Source organism: Pezoporus occidentalis, unplaced genomic scaffold (assembly GCF_034315485.1).
Source record: "Pezoporus occidentalis ecotype Australia unplaced genomic scaffold, CSIRO_AGI_Poc_V1 ctg280, whole genome shotgun sequence".
Classification (NCBI taxonomy): Eukaryota; Metazoa; Chordata; class Aves; order Psittaciformes; family Psittacidae; genus Pezoporus; species Pezoporus occidentalis.
In genome coordinates, this window is record NW_026914719.1 from 618229 (window position 1) to 644298 (window position 26070).

The 26070-nt window shown below is 49.5% G+C and overlaps 1 protein-coding gene across 2 annotated transcripts; it reads right to left on the reverse strand.

Moving 5' to 3' along the window:
- CUNH6orf89 (chromosome unknown C6orf89 homolog) lies at nt 1-25684 on the reverse strand. 2 transcript variants are annotated; one of them, XM_062625654.1, is made up of 8 exons: nt 25570-25684; nt 21653-21860; nt 19909-20074; nt 7456-7610; nt 7022-7143; nt 5596-5722; nt 4803-4926; nt 1-4431 (listed from the first exon to the last, which is right to left on the reverse strand). In XM_062625654.1, the coding sequence occupies exons 2-8, from the start codon at nt 21839-21841 to the stop codon at nt 4346-4348; spliced, it is 969 nt and encodes a 322-aa protein (XP_062481638.1). In that variant the 5' UTR covers nt 21842-21860; nt 25570-25684; the 3' UTR covers nt 1-4345. The 2 variants fall into 2 exon arrangements, with proteins under 2 accessions (XP_062481638.1, XP_062481639.1); XM_062625655.1 differs by lacking the exon at nt 25570-25684 and adding an exon at nt 22186-22209.
- Between the last annotated feature and the right edge of the window lie 386 nt (nt 25685-26070).

Below are 26070 nucleotides of genomic sequence, written 5' to 3' on the forward strand. Positions count from 1 at the left end.
TGCATTAACACTTGGATTTAATTGCAAAAAGTAAAAACTGTTTTTATTCTTCTTCCATACAAATCTCATTTATTTACACACTTTACAGGCTTTTCCCAAGTATTTACAAAGGTTGCAATATATTAAATTAGGACCATCCATAAAATTCTGCATTAAGTGCATATTTACATCCTTTTTTCTTTTAATCCACCACTGACTTTATAGTGTTCAGCATCAAAACAGTCTTTATGCATGTCCAGCTCGACTTCCCAGCACCCCTGAGCCCTTCTAACACAGCTTCTCTCCTTGAGGACAAAGAGATAACACCAAGAGTAATCACTTGCCATGTGCTTGAATCTCCAGAGCAAAGGGGAAGTCCAGCATCTCCCGTGTTTAACTCAGCAGGACAGTAAATCCTGTGCAAGAAAGAGCTTCCTGAAGAGGAGAAAGCAGAATTCTACCTAGGAAATTTAGCAAGAGGTGAGAGTTTGGTTTGTGGGAAGCCAAAGCTCGTTGTGCACCCATGGCCTCAATACAGAACGTATCCGGTTCTCCTGGGAGCCACGGGGCTAAACTCCCATCACGGAGCCTGGGATCTGCAAAATTCCCTGCTGGAGCAGCATTCCCAACGTGAACACGGGTTTAGAGGCAGGAGCATCCCCTGCCTGGGATGGTGCTGTTCACGGAGCTCATCTCCAGTGATGAGGTGCTCTGCTCCCCACTGTCCCATGCTGCGTGTGGGACGTGCTGGGAGGGCAGCCACGAGAGCAGGAGGGCTCTGATCCAGCCCAGTAGAACCAGCCTCTGCCAGAGTGCGGAGCGGGAGAAGCAGCAGGGATCCCAGGAAACCCATTCTCCAGGGCACTGCACAGGGAGTTTGAGGCTGGGACCGGGACAGCTGCCCTGGGGGAACTGGTGTGTGCAGTGCCAGAGGGGAGGGGAAAATGAGAGGGGAGAAAAAAGAGAATCAAGAGGAGCTGGCAGCCTGGCTCCCACAGGGGATGCTGACTCCCTGGTGCTGAAGGAAGGAACACCCCTCCTTTCTCCTCCTTTCAGTTACCCTGAGTTCAGGCCTGGCTGAGAGCAACAGGCAATGACCCTGCTTACAGAGACAGCTTTAAGCCAGGAGCCTCAGCCCTGCTGCCGGGTGACAGCCTTTGTACCCTGACAAGTAGAGGGATGATCCCCCCTCCCCTCTGCCCACGGGGCTCTCGGGTAGTACCGGTCTCTGTGATTCCAGAGCAGCTTTGCAGCCTCTGAGTGAACAGAGCCCATGTCCCAGCTCATGGGCAGAGCTCTGAAGCACACAAAGAGGCTTTAAATAGCGAAGTTGCATGCATTGATTGGCACCCCCCAAGCTGGCCAGGGTGGGGAGCGGGGATTGTCCAAACCAGCACGGACACTTGGATACACCCAAGTGCCAAAGGGAGGCTGGAGCTGAGGGAGAGCACGTGGGACACACCCCCAGTGATTCATCTGATCGATGCCTCAGTAGCTGAGGAAACAGCCACATCTCCCCCAGCTCAGCCTCAGCAGCTCACTGGGAGCTGCCAGGCTCTCTAGGGAAGCCACAGCCTCCTTCCTGTAGCCCTTGCAAAGGGAAGCTGGAGCCCTGGGTGAGGAAGACAACCAAGACTTGCTTGCTTGGATGGCCAAGGGGTCAAAACCTCCTTCTGGCCACCCCAGTCTTGCCACTTTGGCCTCGTATCCGAGTTTTCCATCCCGGCTCCTTGCCCATGCTCCTCCTCTGGCAGCTGAGGACAGGAGCTGCTCTAGAAGCCGTGCTACAGACTGGGGCTCAACAGTGGCCAGGGCTAAGATCGGCTCTTTATCAGCAGAACTGCCCTCCTGTTTCAGTTTAGCAGCTAATTCCTTACAGCTTTTGGAAGAGGAAGAGAAAATATACTGGAAGTTTGAAAACAAATGATGTAAACCCCAAAGGGAGCACAGCTGGGACATATGCAATGTATCGCCTAGACACAGAGCTGGAAACTTATGCAGAGACCATAAAGTGCACTTGGAAAGCTGATCTGCAAACAGGCCAGATTCACCATCTTCTGTCCAACCAGCTGCAACTCTGAGGAGGGGAGAAGCAATACTTGAGAGCACTTTCGTTAAATAGGCACAAACCTGCCCGGGAGCCCTCCCCTTTTCCCCCAGTCTAAACAGCAAGCACCAATAGATCCGTTTTCTCTGCTTCTTCCCAAAGGATCCAGACAGCCACAGTGGCTTAGGTGGGACTCACAAAGCACAGGCATTTCACAGACACTTTGAGAATTGTCTCTGCAGCTCTTACAAGTTACATTCAAGGACACTTGGAAGTGGCAGCACCACCAAAGCACCCACAGCCTCCACAATCATAGGCCCAGCAGGTTTTGCCCATAAGCGTCTCTAACCAAAGGGCTCAGGTACAACCCCGGTGAGAGGTGAAGTCACCTCATCAGCCTTTGAATTTGACTTGAGAAGCTGCCAGAGTGTAAACAGCAACAGTCACTAACGAGGCCCTAATTCTGCCATCACCAAACCCCCAAATTTCCATTAACTAAGACCCAGGCTTTAAGAGGAGGGAGAGGAGGAGGGGGGTGTGTGTCTTGGCATGTACAAGATTGCACGTAGTGTCACAAGTGGAAAACATCCCCCAAGCATTAATTATACTGATGGCAGTCTTATTAATCCAATTCCCTTTAATATTTTGTCACAAATTAGATCAGTCCTTTCCTGTCCTGACTCAGTCACACTCTCCCCCTTCGGTTCTACCAGACCTGCTGTGTGGTGGTGCAGTGTTGAGGGCCATGCATCCAGACTGACACAGGTCCTGGGGCTGTTCTCATTTGTTTACAGGAGAAAACTAAGGGTTATGCATAGAAATGTTTGTAGTGTCAAGGCCTCAGACTAAATTCTTTGGAGCAGGAACTGTCCTCTGCCTTATCCTCGTACAGGAGCCAGACGTGGTCATCCCACTTGGCAGCTTTTGTCAGAGTTTACTCGGATCAGTGCAATGTTTGCTCCCATTCTCCTGGTCTCACTCAAAAACAAAGGCTGGGCAGACAGTTTTCCAACCTGTCATTTCACATGTACCTGAAGTATTTACAGAGGAAAAGGTTCTTGCTCCTGAGAACAGAGTTAACTCACTTTCAAACAAACCCCCTCCCAATTCCATATTAACAAGTGTGAGAATATATCCTGAACCCCAGCCCTGGCCTGGCAGTTCAGCCCTGACACATCTGTAAATGATCTTCCACAACAGGATCAGACCCAAAGGATCAGACTTGGAAGAGCCCTCAGCATCCACAGCCTGCAAACACTGAAACTGAGCCTCTCTCAGGGCATTGCTGAGCAGCGCTCGAGCAACAGGAAGCAAGTGAAGGCAGCTTGGAAAGGACTCAGGAAAAACCAACATTCACTCTGACAACAGAGTTCCAGGTCTGGATGGAGGCAACGCAAAAAACCACCAGGGACAAGGAAGTTTTCAGGTGCTCCTGTAGGTACTCTGGGCAGGGGACACAGGCAGCACCTCCCAAAGCAAGGAGGAAACAGTGGAGCAGCCCTTGTGTCTGAAGTGCAGAATCAGGAGATGGAACTTGCACAGAGCTGCTCTGCCCCCAGTCCTGTCTCCATCCAGAATTACGAGGCCCTCAGCACCACCAGCACAAAACTTGCCTTGGTATGTTTGTAGGAAAGGAGGTGGGGAAAGAAAAAGCACAGTTACGATTTGACTCACTCATAACCTGCTGACAGAGAGCCGCAGGAGAGGGATCACAAGACACAAAGAAGAGGCCTGAACAGATTATTTTGGTACAAGAATGATGCTGAGGGTCTCTGCCCTTAGGCTGCAAGGGTCATCTCAACCCTGGAGCATGGAGCAGAGATGGGCTTTATGGGGCACACCACTGAGGCACACAGCTGCGAATGTGATGGAGATAGGGTGAAGTTGGAACACATCAATTCATTCCCTTTATAGAGCTGGCCTGACAAGACAGGCTCAAAGCTTCCTCCTCAGGAGGAATGTACACACAAGTGTTACACACCCCCTCCACTCCCAAACCCCCCAGGAAGTTTCAGAAGTGCCATAGTCCACAAAGGACACAAAGTGAATCTCATCCTGAGAAATCCCTTTGCTGCAAACCCAGGGCTTACCTGACAGGACAGGGAAGATCATAAATAGCTTGAGCTTCTCCCAAAATACATTTGGGGAAAGGCAAAGAATTACCTCAAGGGTCAGGGAAACAGTCCTTTTTAAACATTGTAAACATGCAGGGTGGCAAAGCTGCCTGCCCCAGCTCGATTCTCTTGCATGACATTGCCTTGGCTTCAAAGCTGAAAGTCTTCTTGTCCTGGATACAGCTCTGTTCTCCCACCCATGTCCTTAGCTAGCAGCTCCATCACAAATCACTGCTGGCTCTGTCCCTTTGGCCATGAAGCTCATCATCCAGTAATCTGCGCTGGCATAACCTTTGGGAGAGGCAATGAAGAGGGTGTATTAGATGAATCCATTCTTAATGACTGCACCCCTTCCCATCAGGTGCTGCAGGTATGCAGAAGCTCTTTGGAAAGACACTGCCCTCTGTGACACACTGGGTTTGTGATACCCAGCAGAGCGTCGTGTCTTGTGCAGCCCACCCTGCTCACTTTTCACACTGAACGTCACATGTATCCCATTCCAGGATGATCTCTGTACTGGCACAAGCAGGTACACACCAGTTTGGAGATGGTAATGGAACACACCACCTTCTCAGGTGTCACACAGCAAAGACCCAGCTGGAAGCAGTCTTCTGACACCAAGGGATCTTCCAGACCCTGCATACTATAACACCAGTACTCACCCAAATCTCCAGCTTCCAGCTCCACCTTGAACATCTCACAGTGTTCTCTGCACTTGTCCAGAGGTACAACAGTCAGGGTGAGCTGTCCACTTCCAACAGCAAAGAGGCTGTGCAGACTGTAGCTCTAGGATGAAAGAACATTGCAACAGCTTTGCCAGCTTCTCTTGGGTCTGTCTGACCAAAAAGGGGGCAAGTCTCTGCCCTGCAGCAAGGTGACACAGCACAAACCACAGCTTTGCTGCTCCTCCCAGTTACTAGTAGGTCATACCTGAGCTCAGCTGCATGCAAGGTTCCTACTCCCATCTCTGCCCAAGGCAATACAGGCTCTTTGCACCCACAAAACCCACAAGAAAGCAGGAGGCTTCCAGCCTGATCTCCTCAAGTGTCACTACCTTCAGTGAAACACCTCGATGGCAGGTATCTCAGAATGGTGAAACTCACTGCCCCAGACAGCTCCTACAATGCAACTCTTCAATGAATTCTGTCCAACTGTGCACAAAAAGACTATCCCCTCACCCTGAAAGTGAACAGAGCTTGCACACCACTTGGGCATCTCTAACTGCTGAGGGAGACGGGCCTGGTGTACCACCTGCACAAAGCCAGACAGCTTCTGGGTGGCACAGCAATCTTGAGATGTCACATTACACAGGGATGAACAGAACTCTAACCCCTAAACCCTTCTTGCCAGGATTATAGCAGCTGAAAATGTCCTGCAAATCCCCCAGAGACTTGGAGCTACTGGAGGACAGCTAACAGTCAGGAGATAATGTCTCTGGGATGAATTTCTTCTCACCTTATTCCCCAGATCTGGATGGCGGATGAGGAAGCAGCTCTCCAGGGACACTGCCTTGGGGAAGGACAGCAAAGAGGAAGCGGGGAAAAATTCCTGAAGAATCTGAGTTTTATTCACAGATTTGTTCCTAAACAAAACAACCCATATTAAAGAAATATCTTACAATGATAATGCTTGTGTTCAAAAGACTATTTTCTACTTCTTCACAAATATTCCTGCTTGATAAACAGCATGGCAGCCCAGCCCCAGCAGCAAATTTGACTTCCCAGCTTCTAAACCTGTGCTCCGTCTTATCCCCTTCTGTAGCAGGACCACGCAAACAGGGAACAAAGATTATGATGGATGCCTCAAGTTAACTTCCCACCTTCTTCCCTTAAAATGATCTGAGTCATCAATCATACCCGTTAATTACAAAGATACAGAGGTGGTACTGGACACAACCATAACTGAAACCACATGGCAAGGAGGGGGAACACAAGTCTATTCTCTAGGCCAGGGAGCGTAACTGGAAAAGGCAGGGTGGGGATTGTTATTTTTCCATCTCAGTCTAGTGACATGATTAACACTCCTGTACCCTGACCATCTGTCTACCAGCGCTGCGGACAAGAAGTGCAGCAAGAAGATCCCATCTAAGGCACAGGTTCCACCATGACCTTCTCCAGGTCTGCTTGAACCATGCTCCTCTGCCCATACAAACATGCCAGGAGCTGCTGCTGGCTCCTGTGAAGCTCCTGCTCCACGCCAGGAGGCACCTCCTCATGTTCTCCTCACCCTTCTCCACATGAAAAGATGCTGCTGGGTTGCTCTGTAACCTTAAAGAGCTCTGAATTGTTCACATAGCTTAGAGCCACACTAAAGGCTTCGGGAAAAAGCTTTTGGTTAACAGCAGCTCAGGATTAGGGTTGGCCATTTTTCCTGCACGGGACCAAACACAAACTGCTTTCTGCTACTCCTTGGTGTTTTGCAGAAGTCATGGTACCCCTTCTCAGCAACACTAACGGTGGAGGATTTCCACTGAGCAGACAGAGGGGATCAGAGATGTAAACCAGTTGCCTCAGGTGATCAGACCACAGCCCAGATGATTAATGTATGGCCTGAAGAACAAGACCGAGCAGTTACTGGATATTTTTATCTTGCAAAGGGAACAATATGTGAAGTCCCAGCCACAACACTCCATTTTTAGTGTAAACCTTCTCCTTGGGTTACATCAGTGCTAGCAAGCAGAGCCCATAACCCACTGCTGTTCCCCTGCTCAGTGTGAAAGTTAAAGTACAGCTTGCAAGCTCCTGGTTGTTCATATAGAGTCACAGAATCAACTACGCTGGAAAAGACCTTTAACATCATCAAGTCCAACCAAGGCAAAGAGGTGGGACACCTCTGCAGAAAGGATGTGTATCATCTATCATATGTTTTGTCTTTAACTCACCAGGGAAGGAAAAATGGGCAGCTCCACAATTCAGCTGAGTTTTCTTCTATTATAACCTCTGCCAGTTTTGGATCCTGAGACTGAAAATGTTTGATTTCTTCATAGGAGAGATGCTGCCCTGTCTTAAATGACACAAACCAAAGATAGAAGCTGTGCACCTGATGTTCCCCCCACTCCCATCTCCATCCTGCCAAAGAACATCCAAGAGGGACAGCCATCTAGACTGCTGTTTCCAACCACAGTAATTAGTCAGAGGAACAACTTGCTAAGGATGCAGAGAGCTCCTCATCCCCTGACATCTTTTGACTGGGGCTAAACGTTCTCTTAGATACATGTTCTACCTCAACCACCAGTATGTAGTTGAAAATACTGGCCAGGGGTCTTTGGTTGGTGAGTTTGGACTAATCATCCAGCCTTACAAAGCCCTGCATTACCTTGATTAGAAAAGGCTGAGGCCTCTGGAGCTTTTCTGATAGTTCTCCAAAGTCTGTCACTATCTGAAGGCTTTTCACAGCAGAACAGACTGTGCAGTTTGCAGGAAGCGTAGAAGTGTTCTGCCTGCAACCTGCTGCCCACCAGTCCTGGCATTCTGGGAACAAAACAAGAGAAACGTGGTTAATAAGACCAAAAATGAAATGGAGAGACTTGATGATAAACTCATTATCCCAAACATGAAACACTGAGATTTCTTATAGCTTCTAATGGCTGTAAGTTACTCAAAAAAGCAAGTTTCCCCAGGCAGGGAACTCATCACAGAATGTTTCCAGCACAGGTTGAAGATGCTGGAGATACAGCTCAGGGTTGGGAGAAGCTTTATGGAATTGCCACTTCTCTGTACATACAGGCTAAGCTACCCCTTCATTATCGACAGGAGAGTGGCAACTGCCACATATAGTGCCATTCAAATGAAACAAGTCCACAGGCACAAGAGGAATCCACACATGTGATCGAGGAGACATTCAGAAGACAAAATTAAAGACCCTGGTTGAAAAGAGTAACTCTCACAGGGTTAGCACTGGTGCCATGAACCCTGAAATCAGCCCCCTTTACTTCTGCGCTAACTTCTCTGGCCTGGGCAAAGCTTTCCCGGTTTCTGATGTGCAAAAGAAACCAGGGAATGCAGGATCTCACCAGGATGTGCTGCTGCTCTTTCCATTCACACTGACTTGAAGATGAAACAGGGAGAAAAGTCCCATCACGAGGAACCCCTGAACCACAGCTATATCCATTTTCAATCCCAGAAATCGTTGTTACACCACAATGGGTTGAACAGGCCTATAATTCATGTTACATCTTCAAACAGCCAGCTTTTATGTGAAACCATGACTTGATGCCTCCCTCCTCCAACTTAACAGCCATCCCAGCACAAACCAGTAAGTAACCATTAACAGGAACCACATGTTGCAGCACGGAACAAACAGGACAAGAGCTGATGATGCTAAATTCCCCATGTGTTTCTATGCTAAAGGATCCCTAGGAGCAGCTGCCACACTAAAAGGTTGTGGCTCTAAGTTCATGACAGTGATAGCCCTGGTTCTGCAGCTTTAATCCAATGGGGAGATGTAAAGTGTCCCTGCCCATGAGAGGGGTTTGGAACTGCATGATCTTAAGATCCCTTCCAACCCAAAGCATTCTATGATTCTAGGTTTAACTCAGGCAGTGGCAGCAAACCCACCCAAGTGAGATTGTCAGGGTGGGTCAGGAAAAACCCAAGGCCGGGGATACATTTCACATGGAACATCCAAAGATCTGTCCTCAAAACAGACCCATCTGTCCTGTATGGTGCCAGCACATGTCAAATCAGCTCATGACAAACCAGCTCATGTCTCCTGGCCATCGCTGCAGGCCACCCACTCAGAAACAGAGTGGATGGGAAAGGGGGGAAAGAAAAGACAGTGAAGGCTGTCTGAAAAATGAAGTTGGAGAAATGAGGATGCACAGTGGGTTTTAGAGGGAAAAAGACCCTGCACAGCCTGTTACTGCCATGGTGGTTTCCAGCCATGCTCATGCTTCTGTGCATGGGCTGTAACTGATGAACAGCACTTAACAGGAAAGCTTTTGTTTTACTTCTCCTTCTGACATCCGCAACAGACAACAAGGAACATTACAGAGGATTTAGGTTCACTGGGACATAACAGCAAGGAGCAGACTGGGATTCATTTTGCTTTTTTCTTTCTATTTCCAATCTACTCCCAAATGCTGCATTTCCCACCCCACTGCTGGGATATGGACTGAAAGGGATCAGGATGTAATTCCTAATCTTTCTGGAAGACACGACTACACTGCTTTCAGGGAATAGGGTAAAAAGGCAAAAGAAAGTGTAAAATCCTTATTGGAAGCAGAAGTCCCACTCCCATGAGAACCTGCTCCAACCTACTTTCCCTCCCTGCTCACAAGAGAAAAAAGAACATCTTTGTTCCCCTGCCTGTAAAAAGCTTCAATTTTACAACAACAAAACAACTCAACTCACAAAAAACAGCTGGTCAGGGACAGGAAACAAAAGGCTGAAAGATCTCACCAGAGGAAGGGCAGTTGCCATGAAGAGAACAAGAAAAACTTATCTTACGGTCTGTTACAGCGGGAGCAGCAATACTATAATTTCTCTCTGGGCAAAACTTAAGAAACCTCATCCCAGAGCATTAAGCACAGTTGTCCCTACATTTTCTCCCTGGGCTCAGAGCAGGACCCCACATAAGGGGATGCAAATCAGCTTGACAGTACAGAGCTTGATTCCTCTTTTGAGCCAGGCTGGGATATTTGCATTCTCAATTGCTTGATTCAGGAGGTGATTTCTTTGCCCCATGAATAACCCAAGCAGAACACAGTTGAGACGCATTTCAAATGCTGCAAGTGGGGTTGTGGGATCTCTTTTTTTTTGTTGGTAATTAATCTTTTAGATTGATTGCTGAGGGTGTTAGTCTGTGCACCAGCATGTGTGTGACTGGCATAACAAGTACGGGTAGCGAGAAGCGCCTGCCCTGCCCATGCTGGGAGGGAGAAGAGACTGGGGAAAGGAGAGGGCACTCAGCTGCACACTGAGGACCACAGCAGGAGTGCATGGAGGATGCTGATTCCCTCTCCATTACCCTCCCTGCATTCCTTCTACATTATCACCCTGCCCAGACACCCTGGGGGATTGCTCCGGGTTAAGCCGAGCGCTGTCTTGTCGGCACACACAGTCTGCTTGGAGACTGAAAAGATGCATTCTGCATCCCAGTGCAAGCGTCACACCACGGGCCCATCCACTCACACTCAACCACTGAAGTGCTGGGTGTGTGCAACCATCCCTACGGAGCTGAGTGCAGGAAAGCAGCTGTAGGATTGACACATACAACTATCCATCACGCAACACAAGCACAGGCCAGTCCCAACACACCTCTCCTCCCTGCTTGTGCTTTCTCACCCCCTTTTGAGGGGAACCTCAATTCCCCATCAGTCAGACCTACCTAATAGTTGCTTTTATGCTTTGTTATCTCTTCAGAAGAGCCGTCTTCTCCCCTGTGTCAGGAGAGCTCCTAGCAGAGGTAGTGCTGGGGACTTCCAGCTGCTAACACAACACAGATGAAGAGATAACAGAATTCCTTAGCACACATCTATGATTCATGCGAGAAGTTTATGACTGTACTTCCCACTATGCAGAAAAATAATAATTCTCAACTTACAATCCATTTTAAAGGAGTACTCCTCCCTTCTTGGCCATTTTCACAGAGGATTTCCCAAGTTCTTGGCTGTCCCCAGAACGAGAGGGGTGTGTGAGCACAACCCCAGAGATGCTGGGTGTGGACGATCAGATTGGAAGCTAAGAGGTTACTGAGAAGATCTGGCCCTGCTTCTGCCCGTTGCAGCAAAGCAATAAACCCCATGGAAACTTGCCCACATAGATCTGAGGCTGCTCTGGTCTCTTCAGAGACCATATAGAGGGTGAAATATCAGTCTGCCTCTGCAGCAGGTTCAAAGCCTTTGCTTTGAAGGGGAACCCTTGCCTCCTGCAGGATACACAGAGCCAAAGGCTGCTTCTGACCCTAATGAAGTGTTGAAATCAGTGTCCTGCACGTAGAACTGCAGGTGCTGAGGCAGCTGCTGGCTGCCCACAGAGCTGGTTTGCTTCCCAGCACTCAGGACTGCAAAGCTGAAGAAGCAGGAAGCCTGAGGAAGAAGGCAAATGACAGCTATATCTGCACAGGAGCGTCTGCCCCAGGGGAAGGGACACTCCCCCAAATCTTCACAGTCCCCCAGTTCTGTCCTTACCTGTTGTGGTCGCTACTGTCACCCATGATAACTAGAAGAAAGCTCCCCAAAGGGCTGCCTAATACATTAAGCAGTTCCACAACCGCAAAATTTGGTTCCAAATGCCCGATTCCTCTTTCCTAGGACAAAGCTATTCCCCAATTCCCACCTTATACCTCACTAGGGACCAGTGTTAGGCGTATCCAACTTCAGCAAGCCCGGGATGAACACAGGGCTCTCAAGAAAGACTGGATTGCACACTGGGTATTCACAAGACATTTCTTTGTCCAGGTCCATTGTGCAAGCCTGGCTGTTCCATTAACACCCACAACACTTCTGGACTGTCCCTCACAGAACCAATTGTACCATCAAGGTAGGACAGCAGGAAAACCTCAGGGCTCTCAGAAAGCACGACCAGCTCTATACTCGCCAATTCAAAGGTAGGCTCAGGATGGGGGTGGGCTCAGCAACTCATTTATGGTGCCACACTGACAGCCACAACCCTGTTACTATGTCCTAGATCCAACAGTGAGAAGATGCTGATCTCCACTTTTACAATATCACCCCACAGCTGCACATCTGTAAAAGTCAGGGGATTCTTTTTAAGGTAGATCTGAAGAAAAACTTCAAAGGAAGGGGTTAAGACCTCAGCCTACCCTCTGCTGTCTACGACCATACCTTCCCTTGCCCAAAGGGATGCTTCATGGATGCAAATCTGACAGTCCATGGGATACCAACCTCTTCTATTTATTTTATTTCATAGTGAAAGCCCAATCACAAGCTGGTTCTCATGCTTACACAGGGCAGAGCTTTTTAGGAGACATTCAATCCTGCCTGTAAGCGTCCCAGTATCCTGGGCTGCATCAAAAGAAGCATGACCAGCAGACCAAGGGAAGGGATTCTCTCTCTCAGCTGCACCCTGGCAAGACTCTACCACCAGCATAAGAAAAGCCCCCAACATAAGAGGGACATGGAGCTCTTGAAGTGAGGCCAGAGGAAGCCATGCAGGTGCTGCGAGGGCTGGAGCAGCTCTGCTCTGGAGCCAGGCTGAGAGAGCTGGGCTGGGGCAGCCTGGAGAAGAGAGAAGGCTCCTGAAGGGGAGACCTGAGAGCAGCTCCAGTGCCTGAAGGGGCTGCAGGAAACCTGGAGAGGGGCTTGGGACAAGGGATGTAGGGACAGGCCAAGGGGAATGGCTTTAACCTGCCAGAGGGGAGACTGAGATGAGCTCTTAGGCAGAAGCTCTTCCCTGTGAGGGTGCTGAGGCGCTGGCACAGGGTGCCCAGAGAAGCTGTGGCTGCCCCATCCCTGGCAGTGTTCAAGGCAGGGGCTTGACAGGGGGGCTTGGAGCAAGCTGCTCTAGTGGAAGGCATCCCTGCCCATGGCAGGGGTTGGAACTGGATGAGCTTTAAGGTTCCTTCCAACACAAACCAGCCTGTGGTGAAGAGCCCACAAGATGCTCTGATGTCCAACTACTGTCAGCACAGAAGGGCCACAGCTCTCCCTCCAGTTGGACAGATCTACCTTCCAGATGCTGTTACAGAGCTTTCCATTCTTTTAAGGACAGGAATTTGCAAGGTTTAGCCTTTAACCTTGAAGGGATATTGCAGCCCATAACCCACTGTTACTGCTTTGACAGGCAGCCTATGCAAGGCCAGGTTGTACCAGAGCCTGAGATACAAGTAGCCACTTGCCACCCTGGGACCACTGCACACTTACAGATATTATACTCCTTAAGTAAATAACTTTTTACTTGTTGTTCTATGCCATTGCAGCAGGATACACTACATGCTTATCATCATGCCCCCTTTCCCAGATTTTATGTGAAGATAAAGCAATTTAGACATGAATTCATGATCACAATCTATAATGTGGGAAGATCTCGTCATTCTCACTTTACACAGACAGAAATGCAGAGCTGTAGTTACCGTGTGGTACAGTTCAGGAGACATTTGGAGCACTTCGTTGCAAACCCAATGTTTCCCAAGCTCCATTTTGCTGAAATCTGTCACCAGCCTAAAAACTAATTCAATCATTTGTAATGTCATGTCAAAGTCAGGCTCAACGATGGGTTCCTGAGCAAGTCAGACAGGAATCATAAGGAATGATTATTAATTACAGTGTGGAAGTCCTGATTAAGGAATGCATCACAGTGGGGGTTTTAAATATAAGCTACAAAGATGGTCCCTGTTCAGCACAGGTTCCTTGCTTCTTTCTCATATTGAACTTCTTTGTACCTCTGAGTATATTTAATACATTTATGTCAGAAGAAAGCATACCCCAGCTTGGTTCACCACATTTTTAGGAACAGCCAGCAACAAAATAACAGCTACAAATAAACCCACCAAGAAACCTTTGTTTTTGTTCTGGGTAAAAAGTCAACAGCTCAAAGAGCTGCTCATTCATTCCACTAATGGGTAACGGCTGCTCAAACAACCAAAGGAGGATTAGTCAACCTCTAGCAAAGCACAAAAGTGATTTTGATCCAACGAAATATTGTGAAATCAAGTCTGCCTGGCCCAGCCCAAGAGGAACGCAGTCCTCTGGGGTGAAAGAGCATTATTTCCAGGAGAAATCTGCACCTACCAATCTAGAGGGCAGGGACCAAGCTGTTAGGAAAGCCTCCAAAGTCCACTCCAGCCTGCACTTCTGGTTACTGCCCTGGAAGTCAACTTGTGCTGTGCTGACAGCGTCTGCACGAGCAGTGTGGCTCAGGGGAGCAGCACGATGCCAAAACAACTCCCTCCCACTTGCTGCCACTTGCCTGATGGTGGCTTCAGTCTGGATGTGTCTGTGTCACTAGTGCAGAGGGCTCTGCTGGGTTGCTGAATGCCTCTGCAACAGGCCATGGGTGGCACGCTCTCTTTCCAGGAAAGCAAACCCACCTGCTCCATAAATGAGGCACTAAGAGATTCTGAGAGCATCAAAATATAGAAGCAAAAGGAAGAGTTCTTTGTGTTCCACATTACCACAATGATTTGCAGTTAGTTTACTGTCAGCAAATCCAAATAAACAGTCCACTGGTTGAACAGAGGCCAAAGCAGTATATGAAACCAGCTTGGCACCACCCTGCCCTGCAAAGTCAGCCTGGTTTTTCCCCTTTGGACAAGCCAACACATGTTTGTCGGTCCCTTTCAGGCTGTATTATAAAAGCGTTATTTAGACACTCATAAAAAAGAACAGATAAACTGGCAGCTGTGTGGCAATGGGAGCAAGCCCTGTGCAGTGCTGAGCCCACATCACACTCACATCCAACACTCACATCCACCTCAAAACACCCCAGCCACTGGAGCGGGTGCATGAGAACATGCACAAACACAAGAGCAAACCAGCTTGACTTTGCTTAAGAAGAAACAAACAGCAAGATCCTTTGTGAGCAAGGGGAGAAGGTTTGCTGAAGGTAGCAAGCAGTTAGAAATCAGATCCTGCTTTACCTCCTAAGCCACCTGGTTGTGCAACCCTTTTGTTCAGGCAGGACTGTGTTCCCTGGGCTCATGCATCACTGAGCCCAGCAGCTTGGATGCAGCATGGGCTGCAAAACCCACAGGGAAAGCCCAGCTGAATACCTGGGGGCTCAGGTCTTGCTGGGCTCAAGGAGCAGAAAGTCCACCCTTGGGGAAGGTGGGCACACTGGCTGCTCCCTTTCTGCACAGAGCTGCACCAAGGATAAACACTGCAGGGCTGCAGCAAGAGGGGAGGAGCGTGAGAAGCAGAGAGAAATGTGGCTGCCTGCAAGGGGTTAAGATCAGAAAGAAGACAGGACCTGGCCAGGGGCCAAGGCAAGCCTGCAGCTGAACTGAAGGTGGCCAGCCAAGAGGCAGAGGCTGCTGTCCTCTCCCTGTAACCCAGCCTCCTGTGACCTGTCCCCAGCAAACAGCTCTCACGCCCACCAGGCCCCCTGATGTGACAGTCACAGACCATTCACAAGGTGCTGCTTCAACACTGCTCCTCCACAGCTCTTTTCTCCAAAATAGATATATAAATCCCATAAACACAGTTTTAGCCCTACTGGTCCAGGCAAAAAGGGATATTTAATATAAGGAACCTTCTCCAAGCTGGGGGGAACTTACACAACACTGAGATACATGTGTGCTTGTGTCTGATTTGAGGTGTGCTGAGCAGCTACTGATCCAGTTGATTTTGAACAGTGCAGCGTACATGATCAGGACCAGGGCACATTATTAGAAGCAAAGTTGGATTTTCTTCAAGGTCATTACAAACCCGTCTATCAATACACGTGGAGACTGTCACGTTGTTGGATGAAAGCCTGCTCACCACCCATGACCTGCTCTGCTGAGCTGCATGGAGTGAACTTACCACAGGCAGACACAGAAGTTAATGTGAGAGCAACTTCAGGGTCTGCTCATAATGTCACTGCTCTGTGTGGCTGGCAGGGAACAGTCATCAACCAGCCAACACCAAAACTCAGCTTTATATATTGAGAAAGCTAGAAGCACATCACAGAGCTGTGAAGAACTTTTGGAGAACAGAGTAACCACTACTGTGGTTTGAAAATTTCTATTACTAGAAAGAGAAAATCCCTTTTCATTTGGCTCTGATTACTACAGACTTTGGGACCTCATTATATTTCTTCCCAATGCTTTCAGGGGAGAGGGAAGTAGTTGTACCCCTACTTTGCACCGGAGAACTGAAACACAGAGGGAATGCCATGGGCAGGGATGCCTCACACCAGACCGTGTCACCCAAAGCTCTATCCAAGCTGGCCTTGAGCACTGCCATGGATGAAGCATTTACCACTTCTTTGGGCAGCCTGTTCCAGGGCCTCACCACACTCACAGGGAAGAACTTCTTCCTTAGATCCAACCTGAACTTCCCCTGTTTCAGTTTGAACCCACCACCCCCTGTCCTATCGCTACAGTCCCTGATGAAGAGTCCCTCTCCAGCATCCTTGGAGCCCCCTTCAGACACTGGAAGCTGCTCTGACGTCTCCATGCAGCTTCTCTTCTCCAGGCTGAACAGCCCCAATGTTCTCAGCCTGGCTCCCTGTGGGAGGTGCTCCAGCTCCCGATCATCCTTGTGGACTCCTCTGGACTTGCTCCAACAGCTCCATGTCCTTCTTATGTTGGGACACCAGAACTGCACCCAGTGCTGCAAGCGGGGTCTCATGAGAGCAGAGGGGCAGGATCACCAATCTTAAAAGTCCTTTCCATTCCAACCCTAATCATTCTATGATTTGTCAGCCTGTGTCAGAGCAAAGATTCCAGCTTACATAGGCCTACTTTCTCCTTCCAACAGCACTAGAAAGCCTTGAGTTAACCCACATGCCCACTCAAAATCCAGTGTTCCTTACAGCAAGTAAAGCCTTGAGATCTGCAAACTCATCATGTCCCTGAGTGTATGTGAAGCACTGATCCACCCGGCTCACCCTGCATGCTGCAGTGGCAAGAGGTGCTTTCCCAGCCCGGAGCAGGCAGTGGGACCCAGCACTGGGGCTCTCACAAGCTCTGTGCAAACACAAGCTCCGGAAGAGCAAATGCAAACCACATTTCCACAAAAACTCTTCCCCAGCCAAAGGGACCTCGATCCCTAGTCCTGGGAAAACAGCTGAAAGAGAGGCACAAACTCCAAACCCAAGGGTCCAAGAGTCAGCTTTGAACAAACAAAGGGCAGGAACGTTAGTTTTAACATGAGAATTGATCCGGGGGAGAAAGCAGCAAACAACAGAGCAAAGAGACAGGCAAAAAGGAAATTTACTTTGGACCTAATCCTACAAACTTAACACAAGAGGAGCAGTGTCCACAAAGCACTCTCACCTCAGCTGCTCAAAGATCCACCCACAGCCACCGACAGACAGACAGCCCTCGTCATCCATAGCATGGCTCTTGGGGTGGAAGGGATGAGGGTGAAGGTGAGAGTGAAGGCAGATCACCCTGAGCTGGAGGGAAAGGGGAGCAGAATCCTGCAGCCCTGCTCTTCCCAAAGCCTAACCATCACTCTAACATGGAGCTTTGCCTCCTGGAGGAAAGCAGGTATCCGAGCTCCCCTTGTTCTGCAACACAAACCTGGCTGCTCTGCCCACACCTACCAGGGGAACCGGCTCCATCCTGCAATCCTGGAGACAGGAAAGCTGCTCCAAGCCTGAGCAGACTCAGGAGGGATAGCACAGCCCCAGGCCACTGCCCCTGCCTGCTCAGGCACTTGGAGGAAGTGAACTGGACCACCCATGTGCCCACACTCACTACGGCTGGGCTCTGTCCATACCGAGCTGAGTGGCCAGGGATGTCTGCCAGCACTGCCGGTGGGCCAAGGCAGCCTTCAAACTGCTACCAGGAGGCTTTCAACAAGAACAGCTCAAGCTGGATTTGAACTGGTGCCCAAGCGCAGAAAGCTCCAAGTTTAATCCTCAGCCCCCTCAGAATCTTCATCTCCCAGGATCGACACAGAGAAAGGAAGAGGAGTCTGTACAGCGAGTCCTTTCTTAGCAGTTTTCTCTGCTGTTCAGTCTCTTGCACAGTGCCTTCTCCTGTGCAGGAGAACCTGTCCTCTTTGACACCTTTGTTTCTGGGACCGAGTAGGGGCTGAAGACTGTGCCCATGCTTTCTAACAAGGCTGGATCCTCTGTAGTTAAGGGGCTAACAGGCTCTCCAGTGTCCACCTCTGCTTCTGGAGATTCCCATGAAGAAAGGTTGTCTGGTGATCCCTGTGATTGTGGCCATTGAGGTCTGGTTCAGCCCCTGGTACCTTCCCAGCCTTATGCTCACATTAACAAACAGGATGGCAAGATATAGCTTTACCCCTTCCCTTCAGCAGAAAAAGCCAAAATTAAGGGCAAAATATTTCATTATACACAAGGCAGGGCTGAAAGAGAGCTTGGGAGATCACTCAGCCCCATGACATGAAGCTCCCTCTTCCAGCTCCCTGTGGGATGCAAGCTGTGAAGCTGACACCAGTGCTGCTGGGACAGCCGGACACTGGGACAGCCCTGGTGGCCGCAGCTGCCTGCAAGAAGCCAGCACATGAGGGATTCCCACAGGAACCCAGCCAAGGTTCAGGCTGGGTGCTGCACTTCCATTCCACTAGCCAGGGACTAGCCCAGCTCCTTTTGCTGAGGCAGGACCAAAGTCACCCCAGCCATCCCAAGCAAATCTGTTAACTGGGACATGCTGTGTTTTCCATGCAACCCAATACTGTTGGAAGAACAGAGTGGGAACTGCCTTGTCCCCTCATTTCCCCAGGGCTGGCTTGCTGCCCACCCTCTTGCTCATCACTTCAGAAGAGTTCCAGGACTCATGGAGGCATGAGGGATTTTATATACATTTAAACAACCTTGCATCCTTCCTCTCCATCCATCCTGCTGTCCCAAGGAACCTCCCTGGGCTCTTCCCATCCAAGGTGGCTCTGCAGCATCTGAAGGAAGAACCTGTCAGCTTTCTCCACAAAATTCCACTGAACAAATACAAGCATTAAAGTGCCCATTGATTTGCTTCCCCATACAGAAGTGGAGGGGTGTTCACTTGTGTCAATGCTGACATGGAGTAAATAAGCAGGCTAGTAATGTCAAGTGGCTATCAGCCATCTACCTTGCCTTTGTTTTTTCCTCCCTGTGAGAGATCCCAGTGTATAAGGAAGGAGAGGAACAATGGGGATACCCCATCCCACCCCTACAACCCGAATCAACAGCAATCCCACATGTCAGCGGAAGAGAGGGAGACACAAGAGAAAGCACAGAACAGCGCCAGCACTTCAGGGAGCCCTTTTTAGCTCCAGCAGGAAGGTCAGAGCCAGCCCAGACAACTCTAACACAATGAGCTGCCCAAGCTAAATATAAACCCTTGGAGGGCATGGAAACAGGAGTTTGTTTTTACAGTGAGCTGCGAGAGGATCAACATTGTGCCACATCTCTGCCCAAAATAATTCACAGCTTTATCATTACTGACAGTCTTTGTGTTTTATCAGAGAGGCTGAGCCCATGCTCACACCCCTTTGCCAGCCTCAGTCAGTGGAAATGATTAACTGAGAACAAGAAATACTCAAACTTTTCCATTTCTATTACACCAGTCTAGGAAAATCTATTCTGTTCCTGTCCCATGATGTGTCCACCTCAATAGGGAGCTGCTTATCTCCCTTCCTCACACACACACATTACCCTTAATCCTACATTAACTGCTATAAACACTGGCTCTCAAGCCCACAGTCCTTTCCCAATACCCCACTTGGCAAAAACTACTTTTCCTTAAACCCGGGTCACATGCTGAGGTTTCTACCCTTTGCTCACAGGTATCAAGATCTGGTTGATAAAGTGGTTTTGTTTGCTTACTTAGAAAAAGAAATAGAAAGGGTGACATTTACCCAGCATAACTACCTCAGATTCTCTGAACTGCAGAGATTTTTAGAGGAAGGGGAACTCTTGTGGAAGAAAAAACCCTGAGGTGAAGAAAAGCAGGGAAAAGGGAATGTGCAAGAACAAAATGATGAAGGCAGAGATCAAATATACCTCAGTGAATGGAAGGAAAAGAGCCCTAGCTAGAATTCAGATTGCTATTTTTAAGTACAGTGGTAGGAAGAGAGAAAACCATGGTGCCATGCCAGTAACACATTTGTTATTGGGTGCTCAGGGAGACACTCAAACGATTTTCATGGCTGATATTTCACTTGGTATTTCTTGTGAGGCTTATGTTAGAGCAGAGAAATCATTTCCTTACTCTCAAGCATGTACTTCTTGGCAATAGGCAGAGAGAGCAGCCGGATGTGACCGATGAGGGAGCCCCAGGCATGGGCTCTGGAGAGCGGAGCTTCAGGCGGCAGAGGGCTGTATGGCTGGATCACAAAGTAAACAGTCAGCAGCACCAGTCCCAGGGTGAGCAGGCCCTAAGAGAGAAAACAGGCACAGAATTTATCACAGTGAAGGCAGCAGATGCATCTTCAGAACAGGACACACCTCTGGCTGCTATCAAAGGGTTGTGGCTGTGCACCATAAGATGAACACTCCAATTTTTTGCTGTGCTGCTCATTCAACTGCAGTGCTATTTATGTACACAGAGTTGTCACTCTTGTTTTATTGGTAGGGCTGTCCAAGGACGAAATTAAGCAGCCTTCAAACCCCAGCTACACAACTGTGTTCATGGATTTTAGCACTGTAAGTAATCCAGCACCAGAGCAATGAGGATTATCTACAAACAGTTCCCATTCCTCCAACCTGCTTAGATCAAAGCTGGCACTGCTGCCACCCCTCTTTGCACTGCTGCCACCCCTCTTGCACAAGGTTTTCAAGGCTTTGTGCAAACATTCGTCAAGCCTCAAACCACTTTGGCAGAGTTGGCACCACTCCCTCCTCCATATCACAATCCCAAATAAGCCTTACAGAGACGACATGACACATTTCTCCAACCCCCCAGCCAAAGTCAAAGTGAACCTACAACAAAAACAAGAACAGAAGCTGAAAGTTCAAGTTATCAGTTTCCTGCCTTATTTTACAGCCTTCTATAGGATGTGAGGAAGAAAGTTTGATTTTTTTTTTAATAGAAACCACTGAGTGGATTTAAAGGCAACACTAAAATATTACTGGATATTACACCAGTGGGAAGGTTGTCATCCTTGTTGCAGCAAACAGCTCAAACCTAGCCAACAGCAGCATCCTTTCACCCACTTTGCAGAGCTTTTCACAGCATCTTTTAGTTAAGCGCCTCAAAACATTTTTCTAGCATTGAGCAGCAAGGCAACAGGTTTAATTTATAGACTAGAAGGAGAATAAAGACAGGTAGAAGCTTGTGATAGGGTCAGAAACAGAATCTGTATCTCTTCATTATTCAACCCTGAATTTCCTTCCTTCCTTCCTTCCTCACACTTCCTCTGAGGGTGCTGACACTGGGAATCTTTGCCTGAAGGATCAATGCAAGTCTCATTCTTTAATAATTTCAGGAGAGGAAGGTGTTGACATGTTAAATTTTCAGCACACATGAGCAATTTCAAAGCTCAGTCAGCTGCCTTCTGTCTTCAAACCAGCTCAAGGGATGCAGGAAGCTACACTTCACAGCTTTTTAAATTAAGAACTTGGGAAAATTCATCAAGAAAATGCAATGGGAAGTGAAAAGCTCAGGTGCAAAAGGAGAACTCCAACCCTCAAATGGTCTGTGCATGCACAAAAGACATGGAATCATAGAATGGTTTAAGTAGGAAAGGACTTTAAGATCATCAAGTTCCACCCCCCCTGCCATGGGCACCTCACACTACACCATGTCACCCAGGGCTCTGTCCAACCTGGCCTTGAACACTGCCAGGAATGGAGCATTTACCACTTCTCTGGGCACCCTGTGCCAGCGCCTCAGCACCCTCACAGGGGAGAGCTTCTGCCTTGTATCTAACCTGAATTTCCCCTTTTTCAGTTTAAACCCATCACCCCTTGTCCTATCGCTACAGTCCCTAATGAAGAATCCCTCTCCATCTTACCTTGTAGAGAGCCACTAAGACAGGATACCGCGGAGGTCCCCTTTGGGGTTCATTCCTTTCCAAGAGCTGCCTGATGAATTTCTCAATGGCTTTTTCTGACATCCCACACTGGTGGCCAGTCTGCCTCACTAGATCAATCGTCTCTGAGAGCTTGTCATAAATGCTGAGCTCGTTGGACAAAAGCTCCATGGCCTCCGATGAAAAATCCCTGTGGAGAGATCCAGTACGTTAACAGAAAACACACTGCAGCTGCACAGCTCAGCACCAGCATGTGCAGAGAAATCACAGGAACACCCCAATGCCTAAGCAAGAAACCTCTTCACAGCTGAAGGCACACCATTTAGCTGCAGTCCCAACAATCTCTGCTCGTCCTGTATCTCCCAGGGACCTAAAGAAGCCATGAAATTTCCTGACAAGAGCAGAACTGCCTGAGATCCGCAGCTTATGTAAATGAACAAAGCTTCCCAGAAATCAATGAAACTCCAGTTATTCATCTATTCCAAATGAATCCATCCTATAAAGTGATTGCTCACCAAGTACAAAAGCCAGCTATACAAAGCTGATCGTCACACACAGCAGCCAAGCTAAGCTCTCCTGCAGTGCAATGTTAGTCGCCTAGTCTAACATAGATTTGTTTTCATTAAATCCCCTGTCAGCAATAGGACCAGGAGAGGGAAATAAACAATACGTATGGGGCAAAGTTCAACAATTTAAAATTTGTCTCCATTTTTGCAACCTTATGTCCAAGCCAACTGATTATTGAGTAACAGTAACATGATAGCAGCATGCTCTGCAGGCAGTGAAAGCTCTTGGGCTCCTCTGAGTTTGCCTGCAGGACGTTTACATGCAGAAATGCAGCAGGAATTGCATTGTGAATCCAAGACAGAGACAAAGCACCATTTGACAGCAAGTTATTTCCCACCATGAAGCTTGTAGGAACACATCTATGAGCAATCAATATTTAGATGCCAAAAAAAGAAATGAATTCCTCTACCACTCCCCTCCTCATGTGCCACAAAGGCAGAGCCTCGTGGCACCAAGAACAGCAGATGGGCTAAAGAAAAGACGCAAAGAAACTGCTGGACAAGCTAATAGCCACCAACGGGAGGATCCCATTGTTAGAGAGACATTTTGCTTTGGAAAAACACTGCTGGGGAAAGGAGCATGTGCGAGGTCTTGTTTTGCCTCTTGTTTCTGAGCTGGGAAAATCTGAACCTGATCAAACTGGGACAACAGAAACTTTCTGGGGAGCAGAGTTTAGCAAGGCATTGCCCTCAAAGCTCAGGCTGAGGACCAGCATGTAAAAACACAAGCAGCACAGAATCCCAGACTGGTTTGTGTTGGAAGGGACCTTAAAGCTCATCCAGCTCCAGCTCCAGCCCCTGCCACGGGCAGGGACACCTTCCACAGAGCAGCTTGCTCCAAGCCCCTGTGTCCAACCTGCCCTTGAACACTGCCAGGGATGGAGCAGCCACAGCTTCTCTGGGCACCCTGTGCCAGCGCCTCAGCACCCTCACAGGGAAGAGCTTCTGCCTTACATCTGATGATATACATGATTCATACACCCAGCTCACTGCTGAAAATGGAAATCAGGCCCCTGTCCCCCTTTTACTCTAAATACTACCTCACACCAGGAGCCATCTCATGAACACATTGTGCAGCTTCACCCAATTCACCAACTTGCTCAGTGAAGCCTGTTACTGCACCATGGGAACCGTATAACTACCTGCATGGGTCTGCTCTGCACACGCCTCACAGCACAGCATTTCAAAAGCACACATCCATTCGGCTCACTTGAGAACAAGCTGACAAGTGCTGCATAACTGCTACCTAAACTTCAATTTGCTGTGCTATAAGTTGCTCTGACTGCTCCCACAGCACAAACCAGCCATAAAAGTATGTATGTATATACATCAAGAACTAAGATTCTCTTGTTTGGCAACCAAACCTGAAATATGATTTGCCTTTAAAAAACTGGAGGACAGCTCCACCCCTAAACCATGGGTTCCTACAAGTCAGAACCCAAACAACGGCATTTTTAATACCTTTTTTCCTGCGATGCTAGGTACTCTCATTAAAAACCAAACCCACTTCTCAACAGGGCTACCAGCTTCAGCAACTGCTTCCCCCCCACCACCCCCCCGATCAACTCCCTGCTCTGCTTCTGCACATTTGTTTATACGATCCCATGGTGAATCAGATCAGAAAAATGATGTGCCTGCAAAAGAACCCATTTGTTCGGCCAGCAGCTGCCTGAGCACCTAACTCAAGCCGTTCGTGTCAGATGTATTCACATTAGTGTTAGATTTCTAGCCACAGCCTTAGAAAGGCCAGGAGAGTAAAATGCCAAATTAAAACCTAACCCCAAGCAGGCAAGGAGAACATGCCGCACTGCTTTGCCAGGTTAACGAGCTACCGACATTCCTTGCGTTCCACACAAATATTTGTCCCAGATCTTCCCACCTGAGCAGCCCCATGGGCTACCAAAGCTGCCCCAAAGCAGGTTGGATCCTAAATTCTCCGAGACAGGGACCTTTTCTTCTTGCCTGTAAAGCACCTGGCGTGCACTTGACTCTGTAAAACAATGCACTGCTTTTCTCCTCCGTTCATGTAATGCCGTGATTCACACAACAAGCAGGGGCCAGCACATCTGCGGGATATTAAACGTCCTCTTCCCCCTCCAAGCTTTTGCGATTACTCTAGTTGCCTTGACACTGCAGCTGGTGTGCTAACTGGTCCGCGGGGTTATCTAGCTTCCTCTGGCTGTCGTGTGCCAAAGCCTTCGCCTGTGAAGCTCTCCCGTATGGAATTCCGGCAGATTTCACAAGCTTCCAGCATGCAAGGTCTGCCTGCTCTTGAAACAATCATCCCATACAGAAATGGTGCCAAGCACAGTGATTTCCCCCTTTCCGAACAGCAGAAACATCCTACGGTGATGAAATGCTGAGATACATCCCGCTTCTCCCACCTCTACCTTTGTATTCAACCCTGAGCAACACCTTTGTATTCAATCCCTGCAAGTCACAGACACTAAAAACCCAGCACAGCCCCTTGACAAACTCAAAAGTAACCCACATCTTCAGCTAGGAAACCAGGCATTACGCTCCCACATTGTTTTGAGAACAGATAAGGCCTTAAAAACCAAATAACAACCTATTATTTCCCTTCCTATCGCCACAATACAGCCGACAAAATAATAACAACAGACTACTGTACCCTCTTCACCATCACACACACACACTGAGCGAGCCTTATCCCTTGCAAACAGCAGCCCCTCAGAGCCAGGCCTCTTCAACTCAGGCACCCATCTGCTATCGTATTCCCTTATGGACTCCACCACCCTGGCAGCAATAAGCAGCTCTCCACACACATAAGCAGCAGCAGCTCTCAGCCTGGAGGGTTTCCACGCAAGGGCCCAGCTCTTGGCCCCGATGTGTGCTGGGTGTTCAGAGCCAGGCTTTGCAAAGCTGAGTATTTAGAGAGCAGCGCTGTCGGGGGAGTCGTTAGAAGGGAACGGGGCTCGCCTTGCTGCTGCACCTGAAACAGCGACACAAACAGGATCCGGCCCCTGCTTCAGCACCGCTTGCGCGGCCTCCCTCAGCCCTGCTCGGGGGCTCAGGTCCCAGCCCCAAGCCCTGCGGAAAGGGACGGGCCCCGGGAGCGCCCTCGCTCCTCTGAAGCGGCAGCTCCAGCCGGGATGATTACATTGCTTTGCAAGTCAATAAACTGGAGCAAAACCCAGCGCCCACCGCCACCGCCGGGCGCCTGCCGAGCGCCTCGCTGAGGCCCGGGAGCCCCCCCAGGCCCGGGCCTGCAGTGAGGGGCCGAGGCCCGGCCGTGCCCGCTGCTCCGGGCACCCCCCCCCCCTCCCGGACCCCCGCCCCGTCCCCCCCCTTCTCAGCCGCCCCCGGCCTCACCCCGGCACCGCCCGGCGGCTGCCCCGCTCCGCCGCCCGGCTCCGGGCTCCTCCCGCCCGCGATGGAGGCGGGACGCGGGGGCCGGGCCGCCGCTTCCTGCTTCCGCCATGGCCCGGCCCGGCCCAGCGCCCCCAGAGCCACCCCCGGCGGCACTGAAGACCCCCCCAGCACCCAGGTACCCGCTCCCGCGTGGGCCTGAGACCCCCCCCCCAGCACCCACCGGAGCCCAGAATGCCCCTGCAATGCCCAGCTCCCGTTTAAGCCCAGAACACGGGGACCCCCGGCCCGTATCCCTGTGGCACCCCCCAGCACTTACCTGAGCCCAAGGCCACCCTTAACTCCCCCAGCACCAGCCTGACCCCCTCCCATTGCCCACAGACACCCCCAACACCCACTGGAGCCCCCAGCACCCTAAGGCACCCCGTCCAGCACCCACCTGAGTCCATGGGTACCCTCAACACCCCCCAGCCCCTGCCTGAACCCCCAACACCATCAGACCCC